Source organism: Anser anser (genome assembly GCF_964211835.1).
Source record: "Anser anser genome assembly, chromosome: 7".
Taxonomy (NCBI): domain Eukaryota; kingdom Metazoa; phylum Chordata; class Aves; order Anseriformes; family Anatidae; genus Anser; species Anser anser.
This window is the reverse complement of record NC_139727.1, coordinates 20,765,058-20,783,212: the sequence shown is the minus strand read 5'-3', so window position 1 is coordinate 20,783,212 and position 18,155 is coordinate 20,765,058. Positions and strand designations below refer to the sequence as shown.

At 46.4% G+C, this 18,155-nt stretch overlaps 2 protein-coding genes across 6 annotated transcripts in view; one reads left to right on the top strand and one right to left on the bottom strand.

Moving 5' to 3' along the window:
* Positions 1 to 18,155, bottom strand: part of LOC310902827 (uncharacterized protein) — a 32,154-nt gene that overhangs the window by 2,120 nt on the left and 11,879 nt on the right. For 2 of the 5 annotated variants that reach the window (XM_083844949.1, XM_083844951.1), the window contains exons 3-8: positions 11,798 to 11,959; positions 8,806 to 8,992; positions 7,683 to 7,837; positions 6,427 to 6,453; positions 4,666 to 4,784; positions 368 to 497 (exon numbers count right to left, since the gene is read on the bottom strand). In XM_083844949.1, coding sequence (XP_083701075.1) covers positions 401 to 497; positions 4,666 to 4,784; positions 6,427 to 6,453; positions 7,683 to 7,837; positions 8,806 to 8,992; positions 11,798 to 11,959 — 747 coding nt within the window. In that variant the 3' untranslated portion in view covers positions 368 to 400. The other 3 variants (XM_083844950.1, XM_083844952.1, XM_083844953.1) reach the window with 2 other exon arrangements.
* LOC310902831 (uncharacterized protein) overlaps positions 2,543 to 18,155 on the top strand; it is a 42,384-nt gene continuing 26,771 nt past the window's right edge. The window contains exons 1-6 of the mRNA XM_083844960.1: positions 2,543 to 3,881; positions 4,476 to 4,563; positions 8,728 to 9,044; positions 11,460 to 11,689; positions 12,229 to 12,381; positions 15,790 to 15,912. The gene's annotated coding sequence lies outside the window, so the exon portion shown is untranslated. The remainder of the gene's footprint in view (positions 3,882 to 4,475; positions 4,564 to 8,727; positions 9,045 to 11,459; positions 11,690 to 12,228; positions 12,382 to 15,789; positions 15,913 to 18,155) is intronic.

The following is an 18,155-nucleotide window of genomic DNA, read 5'->3' as shown; positions in this document are numbered from 1 at the left end:
GGGAAACTACTCATTATCAAAACAGACATGTGGTTGGCTTATTATTTGGGGCTCTTCTGACTGAATGCAGATAACTGAATTTCCTGATGCACTTCTTTAGTGCAATGCAAAGCACCTCTGTGATACAGACTAAATGACTATGGTTGCCTTAAATTGACTGTGTTAAAAAAGGGGAGGGGGGAAGGTGAGATGTCTTCTGTTAATACAAAGGTATATGGGCCAGTCAACTTGAACTTCAAGAATCTGTCCTGTTCCTGTCTTTGCATGTTGGAGGATGTTTGGATGAAGAAACAGAATTGCATTATTTCTGTGCTGTGTGGAGGCAAAAAAGAAAAGAATTAAAAAAAAGTAAGAGCTGCTGCTTTACCTATTTTTACCTTGTTCCATTTGATTCAGGTTATCAGAAAGGCCATATGTTTTCATTCTTCGTGTTCTGCCCCAGAACAATCATGGAGTTCCTCTCAGTTTTCCTCAGCTCTGAAGTTGTAATATCTGGCCTTAACAAATAGAAAAATACAATTAAAGTTGACAGTCAGAACACACGGTGGTGCTTTTAGTGTTAATAGGCCATACATATGTACCCAACATCCAAGCAGCACCCAGAGCAGCTTCCCCCTCACCAGTCAGAAATTGCAAAACAGATGCTGTCCAAGTACTTGTGGCAGCATCCAGAAGGAGGGGGAAAAAAACACAAAACAAACAACAACAACAAAAACAAACGGAACTGTGTTTTCTGCCTAGCTAGAGGTCAGGGAAGAGACTGGTGGGCGAATGTCACAGGGATAAATAAAAATTCTGGCCTGAAGGAATAAATAGGAAATAAAGAATTTTAAAGAACAGGACTAAGCTAGCTGCTGCGTACTGTCCCCATCTTAATTCTTTTGTTCATTATTTATTGCTTCCAAGTGCAAGACATCCTGTTTGGTTTGAGTTTAGGCCTCCAGGGCTTAGGAAAGAGAAACCTATTGGAAAAGATTTTCTTTAACCTGTATAAAAATAACTGCTGTTTAAGAAAGAGGAGCTGTGAGCTTTTTTTTTAAATGCACTATTTCAAATCTATTCAAAACTATGGATAGATAACAAATAACTAATAGCTATCTTCAATTTGAAAAATTGTTCAAGTCAAAGCTATGACTGATGTAGTGCAGACTTTTATTTCCTAGCTACTAATTTATTTTCTTTCTAATCTAAATGTTGTAGTATTTTTGTTTCATTGACTTCTCAAGTCTTTTGCAGTGAAATGGCCAAAGTTATACCTTGATGCTTTTCTTTAATCCTTTGGCTGTCTCTGAACGCTGAGATCCCCCTTGGTAGTAACCTTCCCTCTGAAAAGCAGTGTTCAAACCTGCATCTGCAAGCTCTAAGGGTTTTTTCAGCCTTCATGCTGGGTAGTTGTGAACAGGGTTTTGTCATGTTGGAATTGTGCTGCTCTTCCTCACTCACTTTGCCCTAACCATCAAATAGTTGTCACAGAGCTCTAAGCTTTCCGTGGCTGTCAGGGTGAAACTAACATCCTTACTGCGAAAGAGCTCAAGCCCACGCAGCTACCTTACCCACGCAGCTACCTTAGAGCTGCAACTCCCATAGATAAATAGGTGGATGTGTCTGAACAGGAATGCCAGGCTGGGATTGTCCAAAGCTTCCCAGATTAGACCCTACCCTAGCAAGGGACTGTGGGATAGAGTCAGTAAAGCTCCTGAGCTCCGTTGCTTTTATTGAGATGGCCGGGATGAGAGCAACTGCTGGGCCAGGCTGCTTCCCAGCTGCAGTCAGAATGAGCAGCAGGGGACTGAAAGTCTCCTCTGTCCTCAAAGGGAGCTGGGAAAAATAAGGAAAAATGACTTAAAGGTGTTTATGTGCTTCAGCTTGACCCCGGATTTCTGAGGACTGGTAGCAACAGCGATCTAGCCAGAGACAATTCCATACGTATTTAATGATGTTAGATGGACTGCCAGTAAATGAGCGATAAATTCGTCAAGGTGGGCTCCAGCATAACCTGCAGCCCAGCTTTCACAGACTAGGCTGGATTCTCTCTGTTCTGTTCAAAAACAGCATCAGACTGTGCAATTGTTTAATGAGGGTGAATATTTGACCTTCTGATGCTCAACTACCCTTTGAGAACAGTCTTCTGTCACGAAAGCCAGTCACAGTGGAAGGTGAAAAGTTATTTTCTTGGGCATCATTTGAGCTGGAAGTAAGCTCCTTGCTCTTTGTGGAGGGGTCATTCTGCAATGACTTGAGGAAGAAATCTACTTATCTGCTGTGTGTCAGATCCAGGTCTGTGTGCTGTTAAGTTCATAACACCACAATCAAGAAATTCATCAGCTTGTTCTGGCCCTCTGTACAAAACAGACTTTGCTTTGAGGTAGTAAAAATGCTAGCAGGAAAAAGAAAATGAAATGAAAACCTGAGCATGTTTGGAACAATGTATGAGAAACCACTGAGCCTTGTGCCAGTGTGTTTACCTTGGCAGGCCCCCGTCTCTCCCTCTGGAAGAACCAACTTCTCTCTCTACTATGAGAATTCTTTTGTGGATGTTTTTAAAAGAAAAAAAAAACCACCACCCTGGAGCAGATCATTCATCATAAACAGAGTGGGAGCATGAAAGGGGATTTGCTTTGACCTAGTTACAAAAACAAAAACAAAGAGACTTTCTCTAATTGCCTGAATAACTCAAGTGGGACTGAGCGTCAAAAGCAACAAATCTCTGCTTCCTTCAGAACTATATGCTAATACAGGACACCGGGCTCCAGCCTGCTCCAGTTCGAGACCTCATGTGATGTCTCTGAGCCTGAGGAAGCCTGGGTAAGCAAAAGCCAGCCAATTCTGTATGCCTGCATGTACAAACAGGACCACGAGCCAGGACAAACATGTTTCATAAATTATAACAAAGACAGTGGCTTTAAATGCTGAGATTATCAGAGCTTCAGTGCTTGCTTTGCCAAGAGCTGTAGACAGGTACTACTGTAGGAAGCGCCTGGCTTTCTATCCAGCAGCATCTGCAGGGCTGTCACTGATCCACAAAGGCTTAACCTTTTATTTTAAATGAGTTGGTGTAGCTAGGTACCCAAAACGCTATTGGAGCAAGGTGCCCAGCTCTTCCAGGCACCAGCGAAAAGCCCAATGTCAATGCATTGCTACTGCAGGACGTGGGCTAGAATCACAGAATGGTTTGGGTTGGAAGGGGCCTTAAAGCTCACCTAATTCCAACTCCCTGCCGTGGGCAGGGACACCTCCCACCAGATCAGAAGGGCAAGAGCAAATACAGAACAGAGCTAGGAGAAGAGGGAATAGAGGGATTTAAGGGGCATGGGCAAGGAGCGTATGCAGATGTGTCAGAGAAAGCCATTTATCAGCTAAAGGAAGCAGTCTGGAAAATTCAATGTGCAAGGTCTTTGGGTCTTGAAGGTCAGTTCCCACCAGGTAAAGAAATTTCTCTTTGGTGTCTCATTCTCCAGCCTTCCCATGACAGTTCTAGTCGTTCAATATGCATGCAAAAAATGACAAAAGAGATTTAGGAGCTACTGGGGTGGCCTTTCTATGTGAGAGCATTGATTTATCTAGCCTGTAATTGTCAGGCAGGGAGCCCTGGCAGCATCCTCAGCCATCCAGAGAAAAGGCCACGCAGGAGGTTACAGTGACAGGACTTTTCTGAAGCCCAAATAAAGTCTCAGTTTTTCATATTGAGAGGGAAGGTTCACAAGAGTTTGAATGTTTTCCCCAGCTGGTTCACCATCTATTTTAGATGGAACTGTTTGATCTCTTTCTGCTTTGTGTTTCTTTCAGATTCCCAAACAATGGGAGGAAGCTTGCCTGTTACGTGTGTTTGGGCCCCAACTAAGCTTTTCCCAGCTGGAAAAATCACTCCATGAACTGCAGAGGTGTTTTTTTCTTTTTTTTTTTTTTCCCCCCAGCTGTAATTACAAGATTCCCAATTCCCTTATGAGTCTTGTAAGGTAGGAACAGGCTATCCAAGGGGGAACAATGGGACATTCCTGAGTGCTTAAACAACTGCCGTTTCCCCATGATCGCCCCCTCTAAAACCCGAGGAGGGCTTAAGCACATCCGAGCTGTTCCCCTCAAGGTTACTGAAACCTCAGCTGAAAAAACACAGGGAGGTGCCCAGTTCTCTATGTAATGCTCCTGCTTTGGTGAATAAGATACCCAAGCTCTTCCTGTTACCCGCTATGTACACAAACACCACAAATCCAGCAGGCCAGCTGGGAGGACTTGGCGAGCACACGGAGTATCTGTGCAATGGGTGGCTGGCGGTGCTGTTGTCATCGTTGACAGACACGGTGCTGTACAGCTCAGGTGCCAGGATATGACCAGCCCGGCAGACAAAATTCCCTGAGGGACCAGCACGGATCTCCTTACGGAAACAGTAGTTAGGCAATGGAATGGCTCTGGCTGGTGGTGAATGGGGATGAGCACCTTATTTTGGGTACCCTAATGTCTCCATTGTTCTCACACAGGTAACATCATCCGGGTGGGATCTTAGAGCACCTGGGCACTAAGGAAGAAAATGTGCTGGCCAGGACCCCCATATGTGACAGAGAGAAGGTAAGGAGGGGTCTTCTGCTCTGAAAAATGCAGCAACCAGAGGTAAATCTCTCACTAGCTCCTCCCAACACCAAGTGAAATCCTCCTGCAGCCATGCCTTACCTGTACAACTGTGGGCATGACCTCTTCAGAGCGGCGGAGGACAGCCCCAGCTTACTCTGGTTTCTCAGCCGTGTCTTCCTCATGAGATCTCTCATTCTCCCCCAGGCATGGCTCTCACCCTAGGGAGGAAAAAGAAACCGTAACTTGAAGGACCAGAGGCTGGTTGCTGGCCACCTTACAATACTTCGGGTACTCCAGGGTGATGGGAAGGGCTTCCCACTCAGAATATGTCCCTAGCAAGAGCTTCAGTCCTGACAGAGCTGGTGCAGGGCTGGGACTCCCCCACAGTTTTGCAGCTCACCAGTGCATATGGTGCCTTGCTTTGAGCTACTTTACTCTGGAGAGATGGAAAGAACCTTGTTTTTAGTTCAGCCTAGGTTATCTGGGGTCAGGTCTCACAAAGGAGATTTTAACACCCTGCAGCGGTGCCTGGTAGCCAGCCTGTACCTGCACGGGGCCAAGTGGAACAGGATGGGTCAACCATCAGTAGTAACGTCCTTCTTGTATTTGTCCCGTATCATTTCTGTGTCTCGGGCCCTGCTGTTCCTTCTGACTTCACGTTGCAGAGAGTGAGAGCACTTCACTGGAGAGTGTTGAGTAGCTGCCTAAAGGCACATTTTACCTTATTGTTATACTGTACTAAAGGAAAAGAAAAGTTGTTTGGTTTTCTACCTACTTATATGCACCCCAGGAGGTGGAGGTGGGGGGGCAGTAGCTTTACATAGCAAACAACACAAAAAAAGCAGCTTGACTCTCTTCTTCTTTCTGTTAGGCCAGGTGCCTTGGTATCAGCCCTTTTCAAGGTGTCAACTTTTTGTGGACCATGAATTAGAAGAGATCAAGCCTTTGTTTCTGTGTCACGTCTGCAAGCCACAGCTATAGGGCGCTTACATTTGAAATGCTAATAGTGATTATCAGGAGGTCAGGGATTCTCATGAGGCTCTCCCTAATGTTTGCTCTCTTAGGACTGAACTCGTTTAGACTCATGAACTCTGAAGGAATCATCTATTAAAATTTTTCAATTTCTTTTTTCTATATTGTTTTAAATTTCCTAAAATAATGGCTGGAAACCCTGGGAAAAGAGTGAAAAAGATCATGTCCTAGGGCTAACGCGATGAGCAGAAATGATGTCAGTGCCCATTTCAGTGAAGTTCTCAGTGCCATTGTCACGTTTGGGGCATTGTCTTGCCCTGTCTCAAGGTGCCTTCCTACTGTGCCATCAGCAGAGCCATTGCTCCATGAGTTGTGGCCACCTCAGGAGCACAGCTTGGCAGCTGTTGCAGTAATTCTTGAGGCTCTGCTAAGTTTTCAGTTCAAAGCTTCAGATGAGGTCAGGGGCTCAGCTGAAAACTGCACCACTGTTTTTTGTGCTATTGAGTTAATTGCCAGTAAGTGGGACTGTTTACTCATGGAAATATCAAATCTTTGTGTTTATTACTAGGATTAATGTGAGCTTTGAAGGCTTCAGCGGTTCACTTGCTGTGCTGGTGTCCCAGATGAGCCAGCACTGCTAACATCACAGGAAGCCTGAGCAGTTGCCTGTTCCTGAAGGCTAGCTGGCTGGTGCCTACAGTGGGAGTGTGAGAACAACAGACCGAGTGCAGTAAGTCATAATAAGTACACATGCGGTCTGTTACTTTGATAGTAAACTTTGGGGGTCAGTGAAGCTCTTTTGTTTTTGTGAAATGTTGTGTGCTTCAGAGGCTTGGCCCATGACAAAGCAGATACAAGTGAAATTCATTCCAGAAAGGCAATACATACCGAGCAGTTCTTGCTGGTGTCCAGACCCTAAAAACAAAGGGAAATAAATTGGTAAATAACATGGCAGTGAGACCACCTCACAGTGCTGGGAATAGGCTGGGCTCTGTTCTCAGCTCTGCCCTAGGCTTCACCCATGGCCTTGTTCAAGTCCTGTATCTCTTTGTGGTTCTGTCCCTCACATGTGCATGATAATCTCTTCTTTCCTTTTCCTTTTGTCTCTCTTTTGTATTTAGACTGTCAGTTCGTGTATATAGCACCTCAACTGGTGTGGAAGGATCCCCACACAGTACTGCAGCTGTAGAATGAAAGGGGGCACTTCGTGCTTAGAGTACAAAATGCAGGAGCAACAATACCAAGGTGTGGCGTAACAAGACAGTGCTAAGATTCAGCTTAAGGAGTGTGGATCTTGTTTCTGCAGTCCTGTGAAGCCATCATGGGACTGTGATTCCTGAAATAATGCTCAAACCCAGAGCTTTGCTGGACACAAGCACTGAGCACCTTTCAAGATTCATCTTTGACTGGGTTCCTGAAATTCATCCAAATGTTCACAACCCATTTGCAACTTTGGGTTGAAACTTCATGAGAAAGTCTTTCCCGTGAGAGACCCACTCCTTCCTTTTTCCTGTAGAGCTGGGAATACTCTGATTAGGGCCTCTGCCCTGGCATTTCAGCACTTCTGATCCCCACTGGAACAGCAAAGTGCTGAAGCAGCCACAAACAATGGGAAAGAGAGGGAGAGGAAAAACATTCGTCCTGGCTTCCTTGGAATTCAGCGATAGGGTTTCCCTGAAACAAGCTTTGGGGACTGCTGTTAATTACACTGATATGCAGCCAGTCTGGCAGTAAGTGTTGCCAGCTATGGACTCACACACAGAATTTTATATATGGTAATGAATGTGTGCTTGGTTTATCTTTGTTAGCAGCAGTAGTGAAGGCTCTTACAACTGCCTTCATGCATCAAACTACCTGGAGTTAGTGAGGGCTAAAGCCCATATTGCTGCCTGCAGTGCTCCTTTCCCCTGCGCCATGTACCTGTTCTGTGCCTTTCTTGCCCCATCAGCATATCCATCATCATCATTTAAGCCTGGGATCAGATACATACAGAGCACCCTGGCCCACGCAACCCCAGCTCTGGTCAGGAGCAGGCGATGTTGGCTTGTTCTCCTGGTACCCTGCTCTGCACTTGTATGAGCAGAACTTCTCCCTGCTTCCCCCGCCAACCCCACTCAGAGCCTGGCTCCAAGCTTATCACTCACCTTTCTTGCTGCAGGATCCTTTGACGGAAAAGCCTGCCCCTCTGCCATGCTACCAGTTTCTGTGAACTCATTCTCCTTGTTGTTCCTATTGTTTGACAGCTTCCTGAGCCCCGACATTGGCTGGCTGTTTCCTGATTCCGCATGTCTCTCACTTCCTGCAATGAAACATAAGGACTTGCTCACGTTTCTCAGCAGTGTCCCGCTAGGACGGCCTCTGGACAGTGCTGGCAAAACTGGATGAGACCCCTTAGGACTTCCTGATGGGATGAAACCTTTTGTGTTTTCATGACACGCTTTAGTGCAAAGAAGGAAAATGATTCAAGCAAGTGTCTGGCCAGGGCAAACTTTCTAATGGCTTCCTCAAGGTCTTATTTTCCTTCTGGGCCTGCTCTGAAACTGTCAGGGAAAAGTTTCTGAGCCTCAGCACTAGAGATCCCAGAGGCCATTTACAGTGACTCAGTCCTGCTAGGAGGTGTTGATGTGGTGTTTCACCAGGTATGAAGGCAGGCTTAAGTCCAGGGTTTGAAATGAATTAATCACATCTGATTCACATCTAATGTTGGATCCAGACTTTTCAGCTGATTTTATTGTCAGTAGTCTTAGCCTAGTCTTTCTCAGCTTTCTGGAAAAGTTGGTCTCTGGATCCACGCCTTGCAGCTGGGGCTTATTTCCACTTGGTCTATAGAATAAGTCATCCTCCAGGAACGTGTTCTGCACCTGCTTGAGAGGGTAGGAGACTAATAGCAGGTGTAAAGCTTTCCACCTTGGATAAAATCATGCCTTAGCTGGGAGGATTTTAAAGCCATGTGGAGGACTTGCACTAATGGACTCATGCAGGTATGCCAAGTTTCCAAAAGAGAGACATTTGATAATGTGTGTGTCCCGATCTCTGTAGCCACAGCTACAGTGGGCAAGAAGTCCTGCTTCACACATGTGAAGGAGCAATCCTAGATGTAGACAAAGTATTTTAAAAAGCATCTCTTAGTGGAACTAAGCCTTAGCTGGGAAGCTGACATTTTGCTCTATTCCCATCTGTCTGTCCTAGGGAAAAGGAAGCTGCTGGTCAGCTTATCTCACCAGCTGGTGACAAGCAGGAGGGCAGGTTAGAGGCAGTCGAACTCACCGCTGCAGCCGCTCAGCTTTTCGGTGTTGGCTCCTATTTCTGGGATGATGGAAAGATCAGAAGGGTTTCCCGTCTGAACCAAGAGGCTATGAGGTCTGCTCCTCCCTGCGAAAAATGTCTTCACGTCTTGGTACGAGTTGAGGAACACACTGGCAGCTCCGCAGGAGCAATGCTGCATGAGGTACTCCTACACCAGACAAGAAGAAAGCATGCAGACTCTCAGGCTGCAGCAGCTCGAGGTAACGGGCAATGCAATGGCTCAGGTGAATTGCAAGCATTCCAGCCCTGGGATGCTCAGCCTTGTCCCAAGACACAGACAAACGATTTAACTCCCTGAAAAACTGAGCAGCCTGGAGGTGGTAATGCAGAGTTTTCATGGGTTCGTTGGTGTTTAACTTGAATTGCCTGGTACTCGGCATCTTTTGGGTTTGTTTCCCAGAAAGAGCTGAAGACAAGTTTCTAAACACATAGCTGCTCAGCTGAGGCAATTGTGTAAACAAACAGATCCATTATAACAGTGACTCACATTTTATGATAATGTTATTTGATTTGGAACATGCACAGACAACAGTATCTTGTATTTTTATTGAAGGGAGGCCATAGTTCGCTTATGTGTTATCAAACATTCACTGTATGTGGTACTTTAGCTTGTATACTTCTGTAGCTGATGTGGTAGAAAGGGGAGATTTTCAGCCTTGCACGATCATGTTGTACAAGAGTTTAGGAGGGCAGGAAGCAAGGACAGCTTTATACAGTCAAAGTGGAAAGAGAATCAAACTGTTTGTGTTGGAACTCGGACAAGCCAACACCAGTTTAGACCCACAAGTGATTGACAGTTTTAATGTAATATGTCATTTGGGTAAGTTGCCACAGCAGCATGGCACTTTGCAGTAACTATGCCTTTGGCGGGTGCTTTGAAAATCTGATGAAATATCTTGCTTTTGGCCTAGGGCATTGAGGACTTCCTTTTAAAGCAAAGGACGTGGAGTAATTGTGTTCCCTGTGCATCCCAGGATCAACACTATTAATTTTTTTTTTAAATCCATGGTTCCTTTGGTAAAAGCTGTGTTCTGCACAGAATTTTGCAAAATATTAACTACTTCTCTGGGCAAGACATGCTTAGGAGAGTTATGACAAAAGGTTTCTCAAATGTTTGAAGTTTTCAGTCATCCTACCTGACGAAGGCTAGTCCTGTGAGTTATGGACTGCCATCAGCTTTCTGTGTTATAAAATGCCTGGTGCTTTATAGAATAAATCAGTATAGCTCTGTCAACTTTAGGAACCTGCATTGTCTGAGTGCTTCTGGAAATATCATCGCTTTCTGTCAAGTTGTCTGTACAGCTCTGAGGAACATCATTGGGAGCATACTATCCCCAGAACCAGCTCTTAATACCCCACTAACCCATTTCTGTGCTGGGATTTGTGTCTTTCCTGGGCATGGAAACCTTTCCATGCTCTCACTCTGCATGGAGAGTGAATGTGGTTTGGAAAGTACCCTGAGGATGCCTCCCAGACTGTGATGTGGACAGCAACCACCATGTCCCATGGCAAATGGGGGTAGCAGTGGTCCTCTTCTACACAGAGGTGCTATGGGACTGAAGAAGAAAATGGTTAAGAGCTACTTGGATATAGGAGTCACAGGCACCACAAGGATACCTGAGAGAGGGCACCGTTTTGTAGAGAAAATGCTGAGTGTTAAAGTTAGGGGTCCAATTCCCTGCTGAACATTATGGGACATAGGCAGTTGAGAAGGCTGTGGTGAGAGACCTTGGAAAATACTGAAAAGACCTGTTTAAAATATTTACATGAAAGAACAGTGCCTTTCATTTCAGTGGGAGCTGGGAGGAGGAGGCCTTTACACCAGATGAGGATTTGACCCTGAATTTTCAGCTTGGAAGAGTTACTTTGAGCAATGACTCAGTTGTAGAGCTTCAGGAAATGTGCTAAACAGGCTCTGTGTAGGAGGCTGCATTCCTCTGAGAATCAGAGATGGGTACATGGAAATGACAGGCTACGCTGTTCTGCAACCTGACTCATGACTTGGCTTTGGCTCTGAGAAGGAGTAGGAAACCTACTGCAGATCCAGCCCCAGCAGGTGGGAGAGCAGCACTAGGGGAGGAATGATGCTGTCAGCAGAATGAAAGAGTCACCACAGCATGGTGGGGAAGAGAGAGCCGAGTGTGACAAACCCCTTCTGTTCCATTGGGGATACAATAAATACAAAGAGAAAAAGTGGGGAGTGGCAAAAAGCTGGAAACCTGGTGTGGTGGCCAAAGAAAAGGTGGGTCAGAGTTGAACAGAGTGTGCAGGGACTAAAAAAAAATGCTGTTTAGGAGGAAGACAAAATGATTTGAAAATTTAAGTCGAATTCCACAGCTAGCTCTGGCTGTCTCAAAAAAGATTAAAAAAAAAAAAAGACAAATGGGAACACGGAGATGTTTCATGTCAGAGAGTTTCATTTAGTAGCTCAGAAGAGCAGGAAGGGAAAGGGAGCATCAGGGTTGGGTAGTGGTACTACCACTTCTCTTTCTTATTGTGTCCATTTTGTGGAAAATTCTGGGGTTTTGACAGCTTGAAATCAGAAGGAAAAGAAAGAGCTTTTAATTCAAAACACAATTGCTAGGGAGGTCGATGGAAATGTTTTGTTTTGATAGCACTGACAGAAGGAGGTGCCTTCTTGGGAAGTTTTCAACTGCAGAGAAGCAAAAGCTGCCAACTGAGCTGGCCGTCACCTGAGGTGAAGGGACTCTCTTTAACTCACCAGAAGCAAGCAAATGGCAACTAGGACATCTGAGAGCAAAAATGAACAAGAAGGCCAACCTAAGGGAAGCTGAGCCCACCATGGTGGGCAAAGGTTCCCTAAAGACCAGAACACCCAGCCTAGGTGGGTGTGGGGTCAAATAAATTAGCATCATCTCTTAGATGGACATGAAACTTTGCATGTGGGCCTTGAGTATATCATTTAATGAACGATTCTCTGGTGTCTGCTTACCTCTTTTAGCTGGCTCATCTTCTGCTCTTTCTGCAAGCTGCAGACCTGTTTCTGGAGCCGCAGGTTGTGCTCCTGCAGCTGCCCAATCTTCTCTATCAGTTGGCAGATGTGTTCCAGGTATCCCAGGCCTGATCCCAGGGCTTTGCTGTTCCCTTGGTTCACCTGCAATGACAACGCAGCTTGGGCTAGGGTGCAGAGACAGGGCAATCCTTACCAGCTCCTCGTGGTTGTGTGGGCTGGGGTAAAGACTCTCAGGCTTCCACCTGCAAGGAGCTTTGTTTGTGACTGTACCAAGCTGTACATTGCTGGCTCACAGCTCTTCTCTGAATTAGCCTGCAAGAAGCTCCATCAGAGGGACTGATCACAGGCTGACGCTGAGGGAAACCTTGTGAGAGCCTCACAGGTTAATTTTTATTTTTTCCTGGTGACAGCACCCCTACAAACAGGTGAAACCCTACTGCATGGTATGTATGGATGGGCCCGTGCACAGCCAGGGCAAATATGGACAGCTATTTGCTGCTAGCAAATACAGACAGCATCTCGCTTCCACCTTGGCGCTGCTTGCTGGCGTGCGTGTGATATTGGTAAGTAAAATAAACCTCAGTCTTTACAAAAGCAGTACTCTAAGTTTATCTTACTTCAAAAAATAAGTTCCCTCTACAAAAGCAGGAAGCCTACTCTGTCTCCTTTCCCACAACAATCTACATTTTTGGGGAAATGCCAGCCTTGGGACTCTTCCTGTCTTTTCATTATGTCAGAAAGCTCATGGTGCGTTCAAAAATAATCAACATTAGGATTTACTTCTCTTTAAACAAATGATGATACAATGTTGTTTATAAATAGGCGTTATTATGTCCAGATGCTTTTGTGTCTGAAGCTGGGACAGAGGTCACATGAAATCATATGAAAAGCTACAGTGACTCCGAGCCGGTCAGCCCCTCACATTCATGACTTCAGTGCTCCTCGGGCAGCGCCTGTAGGAGCGGCGGCAGGACAGAGGTCACAGCCACAGAACTGAGCCCTTGGTGTACCAATACTGCAGGAAAGGCTCCGTCCTAGGGCTTGCAGGGGGAACAGAGCCCAGCTGGTGCCCCCTGGGAAGAGCTGGACTCCAACGTGCTGTAACCCAAGTATCTGAAAGCAGCCAGTGGTTCTGGGGTGCACAGCTTCAGGAGCAGGATTTTTGGAAAGTACGTGTCAGCTTCTGAAAACTTGGCTTTTCTAAGCTGCCCCAAAATGCTTAGTCAGAAGTTCCTCATTCCCCTTGAAAATGTAGGCTTTCTGACACTGTACCCTCTTTCTGCACATTTAACTGTTCCCTTTCTGCTAGGCTGCTGCTGCAGTGACTGATGTCCTGCATGTCTGTATTGCAGGGCACGTAGGGCAGGGGGAGGTGAACAGAAGGTAGCCCCGATTCCCAGTGCTCTGTGCGTAGGGTTGAAGGCTCTTGAAAGCAAAGGTATGTTTTGGGCAGCCACTTAGAAATCTGGCTTTTAGCAAAAGTTAGAGAACTTCCAACTCCTAAGAATAAATGCAGGGAAAAAAAAAAAACGGGAGAGAGAGAGAGAAAAGGTGTAGAGTAGTTGCTTCAGGCCTTGAGGAAAGGAGATTTACCCCAGTGGGAGACCTAAAACAGACTGGAAGTTGGACCCCATATGCCACAGGACCCTGTTTCACAGTCCTCCTTCAAAGGATGCTCAGGACAGGCAGTCTGGGCTATTGAAAAGGGAATTAATTTGCTTTTTGTTGTAGTGATCCCAACAAGTGCAAATGAGCAGAAGGCCAACCAGGCAGAGCCTGCAGTGCTTGACGATCCCTGTAGGGCCAGCCATCTCTGTGGTCAGCATGCAAGGGTAAAAGCTTTTAAAGGGATGCTTCACCTTGCTTGCCCTGCCACAGTGCCCATTAGCATCGGGATTGCTCAGACATGGCAGGCATTCAACACAGAAAATTTGTGTCATTTGGCAGGTTGCCCCCAAAATGGTTGCTCAGAGAAGCCCTCTCCAGGGACCCTTCCTGGACCCTTTTGTAGGAAACACCTACGCATCCCTCCCTATCTTCTGGTCATACCACGTGCAGCACAGAACCTGCTCTGTCACTTACTGGTCTGAATATTTTCCTCTCAGCAACTATCAGAGTTTTACGCTTGAAGTTGAGGGGGAGCTACCACAGGAAAACTGCAAACATTTTCCAGGAGGAGTCCCTTTCTGTCTCTGTCCTCCCAAAACATTCACCTAATGGGGCTGACATTTTTCCCATTCTCCATATGGAGATTGCCAAGCAGTATTGGAACAAAAGCCACGTACCCATGTTGGGGTACATGAAACCTATCAGGAAAGAAAAACATCTCACCTACTTTTTTGAAGGTGAAGATGCAGAGGATGAGGTAGGCACAAGTTAAAAATCCGATGGTTAAAGCTGCAATAGGAAAGCAACAACGTAATGTATAATCAGCTTTTGCTTTCGGTTACATCAGAGGGAACCAGACCTCAGCTGGAAGAAGAGGATGCTAAGGCCCTCAGCCATACTGTGCTGAGCTGCTCCCACTAAGGATTTCACCCTATGGAGTTAAAGGAACTGAAAAGAGATCTCTGCCCTTGTGAGTGCTCACCTGACTAAGTTCTGGGGACAGGTTTTTAGCACATAGAGCCCTGCTCAGCAGTAAATCCTCACAGCTCTGCTAGTCCACATATGTCTTAGGAAACCTAAAAATACAGAGTCAACATGTGCACTGGCAACTTTAGCTCTTATCTAAAGCCAATATTTTGACTGGTGTAAAATCACACTTTTCTTCTGAAGTCACGAGCATCGCTCTGTCTTGCTGCTGTATGTGAGCACTACAGAGGTATGAAGTTCAGTGGGAGCTGCAGGAAAGACAGATGTTTACCAGTCCCAAGCCCAACTGAGATATAATAAAAATCTTTGGTACTGATCATCTACTTAGCACTTTGTCCTGCCAGATCTCAGTCCTGATCTGTTGCTTTGATGCTTTTCTTCAGTTGGGCTCGATGGAAAACAGCTCTGTGCTGGACCTGGCAGCAAGAGCTGGAGCTGGTGGTGGAACTAGCTTGGAGGCAAAGCTCTTCATTCAGATGAGAGCTCGCCAGCGTTCCTTGCAGTGATTTAGGTTTCTGCATTTCCTGTGGTGTTTGTTGCTTTCCCTCAGTGCTTCATACTCCCAGAAATCCCTGCCTGTTCTCCCCCGCCACGTTGGCATGGCCAGCAAGGATGCAGTGCAGTGAATGTACCAACAGCCGAGGAATGTAATCACATTGCACATCGTGGGCTCGGGGTGACTGATCGGTGACGCCATAGGCTGAGCGGGAAACATTTGTCAGTGGGAGCTGACAGCACCACGAGGCTTGTGAATAACAGGAAAGAGAGGGATCGTGCTGTATATTTCTAACTGCTCCACCCTAATGTCCAGGAGTGGTCATGCTGGCTGATAGCTTCTGGTTTCCTCCGTATGGCACGCACAGGGCAGAGCGTCACAGCTTGCTGTATCCTTCCCCTGAACCATGCCGCTCTCCAGAGAAGTATTTTGACTTCTTTGGACAAGGATAATTAATGCTATGTGATTAATAGCTTTTTTTTTTTTTTTTTTTTCATTTAATGACGACAGTGCTCTCACCCTGTCTCTTCTTCTAGGGGTCTGGGCTGACTTTAAATGTAAACTTCATGAAGCGCGAGGAAGTGTTTGCAAAGCAAAAGCATCAAAAGCTATGCGTCTTCAAACTGACCCAAAACATTTCATTTGGCTTAAAAGGAAATGCTTTTATTTAGGCTTCAAAGCTCTTTCATTTGTTGTTTAACAGCTTCCACTCTCTTTCATCTTTTTAAATGTAGACACATTTCAAAATAATGACAGTTCAAAATAAAAGATCAGAAAGATTTGTTTAAGAAGTGCCAGACTGAAATGGTGTGATGTATATTTTAAGCCAAAGCCATTCACCAAACGAATCTAAACCACCAAAATGTTTGGTCTTTTCCAGCCTCTCCTTTTCAGCATTTTCTGTCCCCTTCTCTCAGAAGCAGCCTCAGCAGCAAGGGAGGCTGGAGGATGTCAGGGGCTATCCTCATCCAGCACTGCCTCCTTGCTGGGTGGCAGCATGCCGGTAAGCTCAGTGCCGTTGTCATTGCATTGACAGGTGATAGGAACATGTGAAAAACACGGTGTCAGCCTGGAGCAGAGCCTCAGCTGGAGCAAACCAAGATGCATCCATAAGCTGTATAGACAGATGGCCATCTGGGTCTCACCCTGCCCTGCCTCTGTTGCAGGATGGACAGAACAATTGCATGACAGCAAGGACAGGACAACCTTGCGCAGGTTTAGAGAGGGCACAAAGCTCTGTTGTTGCTGTCCCTGTGCTCTGAGGCACAAACCACAGCAGCAGTCCTGGGCAGCTGTTGCCCTAGCCAGCCTGGGCATTCATTGTCTGTCATCCTAGCAGTTAGCAGAGTGCTTCTCCTGAGGTACAGCAGCTTGGAGGGGCTCTGTGAAGAGGGGCAAGCTTCCCTGGTGTCCAGGTCACAGCTGTATTTATACAGCTTGGAAAACAAACACAGAAAAGTGCTCTGGGGCACAGAGCTTTAGCGCTCAGCCAGTGAGGATATTAAAAAGGAGGGGAGATAAGCCACCAAGTCTTCATTTCCTCTTCAGCCTCTTTCTAATTTATTCTATTGTTTATTTAAATGCTCTGCTTTGGGAAACTGAGGCTCTATTTCGCAAGGGATTTAAAGGAATTTCATGGACAGCCAGAGCTGTCGGATGAGATCAAGTTAGTTGCAAACCCTCCAGAGAGCAACAGAGAATTTGGGTAACTTCATAAAAAGTCTCCTTGTGTTCAAAGTCTCCTGCTCCGGTTCTTTCTGAACCCTCTGTCAGAAGGCCAGGTTGCTGTCTGGGAACCATGCAAAGTCTCTCCCCCCACCTCCCTCCCAAAAGTGAGAGCTCTGGGGAAGAGGAGGGTGCTCAGTATGACTGTGCATGCTTGTGCCACCCAGACATGCAATGTTAATGGAGACAGGCCTGGCCTACAGAGCCATCTCTGACCTTCCTCACTGCTTGGGAGGGTTTAGCCTGCTGGAGGGGACGGCCATTGCCTGATGGTTCAGGGCCTGGGCAGAGAGATTGTGGTGAAATGCATTCATTATGTGCACAGCAGCACCTCTCACTTGGCTCTCTCTGCCTTCCAGTCCATCACTGTTACCCTGGATGGGAAGCAATGGCTGGGCATGCCATGGTAACGCAGCCCCAAATTCTGATCCTGCAGGCTGCATCCCCAGGCCTGATCTGAGACAAGGAGCGGCTCCCTCCGCAGTGCCTCTGGCACATCCTGCCTCTCGGGGGTCTTGGGGTGGCACTTTCTGGTAACTGCTCCCCATGTCATCTTTCAGGTTGAGCCGTCAGAAACCACAGTTCCTCAAAACACGGGAAATGTTGGCAGAATGGATTTTTTTAAGGCATCCAAGTACCTAAAGCCTTCTAAAATAGGAGGCAGCTAGGATGCTTAAACATAGGACCCAAGACTTCAATACATCACATCTTTCCGGCTTCTTTCTTCCCTCTCAAAGTGAAAAAGAAAACGCGAGTGGCAGGCCCTGCTGCTCTGATGCAGAAGGAAAATGAGCAGCAGAGAGAAAAGCAGCGTGCTGTATCTGTCTGAAAAATCGCCATTATGCACTGTTTGGTGTGTCCCTCTGTACCTAGCCTGCCCTCTCCTTTCCCTCTGCCCATGGGGACTTTGGTCTGGCTCTCAGACAGGCATTAACCCCCCAATGAGATCTTTCTGTCATCGGCTTCTGGAAGCCCCTGCAGCAGCAGGCCTGCGATCTGTCAGCGCGTCCGTGTGGGGCTCCGGGTACGGCTCTGGTCTGAGTGCTTGCCAGCATTCAGTGTGGGAGAGGGGGCACAGAGGGCATTTTATTCTCCTGTGTGTTGCACAGTGTACCCGGTTAATGGGGAAAGAGCAAGTTTGGAGTAGGACAAGCTGCTGAAGATATTACGTCTTTGCAGTTAGGTCAGTCTCTGAACACAGGAGTTTCCATCACAGCTGTTCTAGCAAAGTAAAGCGTGAGCTCCAGCTCTACCCCAGCAAAGATTTGAATTTATACATTAATTCCCTGTCGACTCAATATTCAAGAGCTGGCTCTTGAGCCAGCTTCAGGCCTGGACAGAAATGAACTACCCTTTAGACGAGTTATTTCCAAACTTCAGAGCCCCAGCGACCATTCAGCTTTTCCCAGGAACAGGAATAACCTGACCTTGAAACCGTGTTCTGCTCCCACCCCATGTATCAGAGGTGGTGTGGCTTACCTTACAGTTTTCACTGTATGCACAAACGCAAGCACGTGCTTT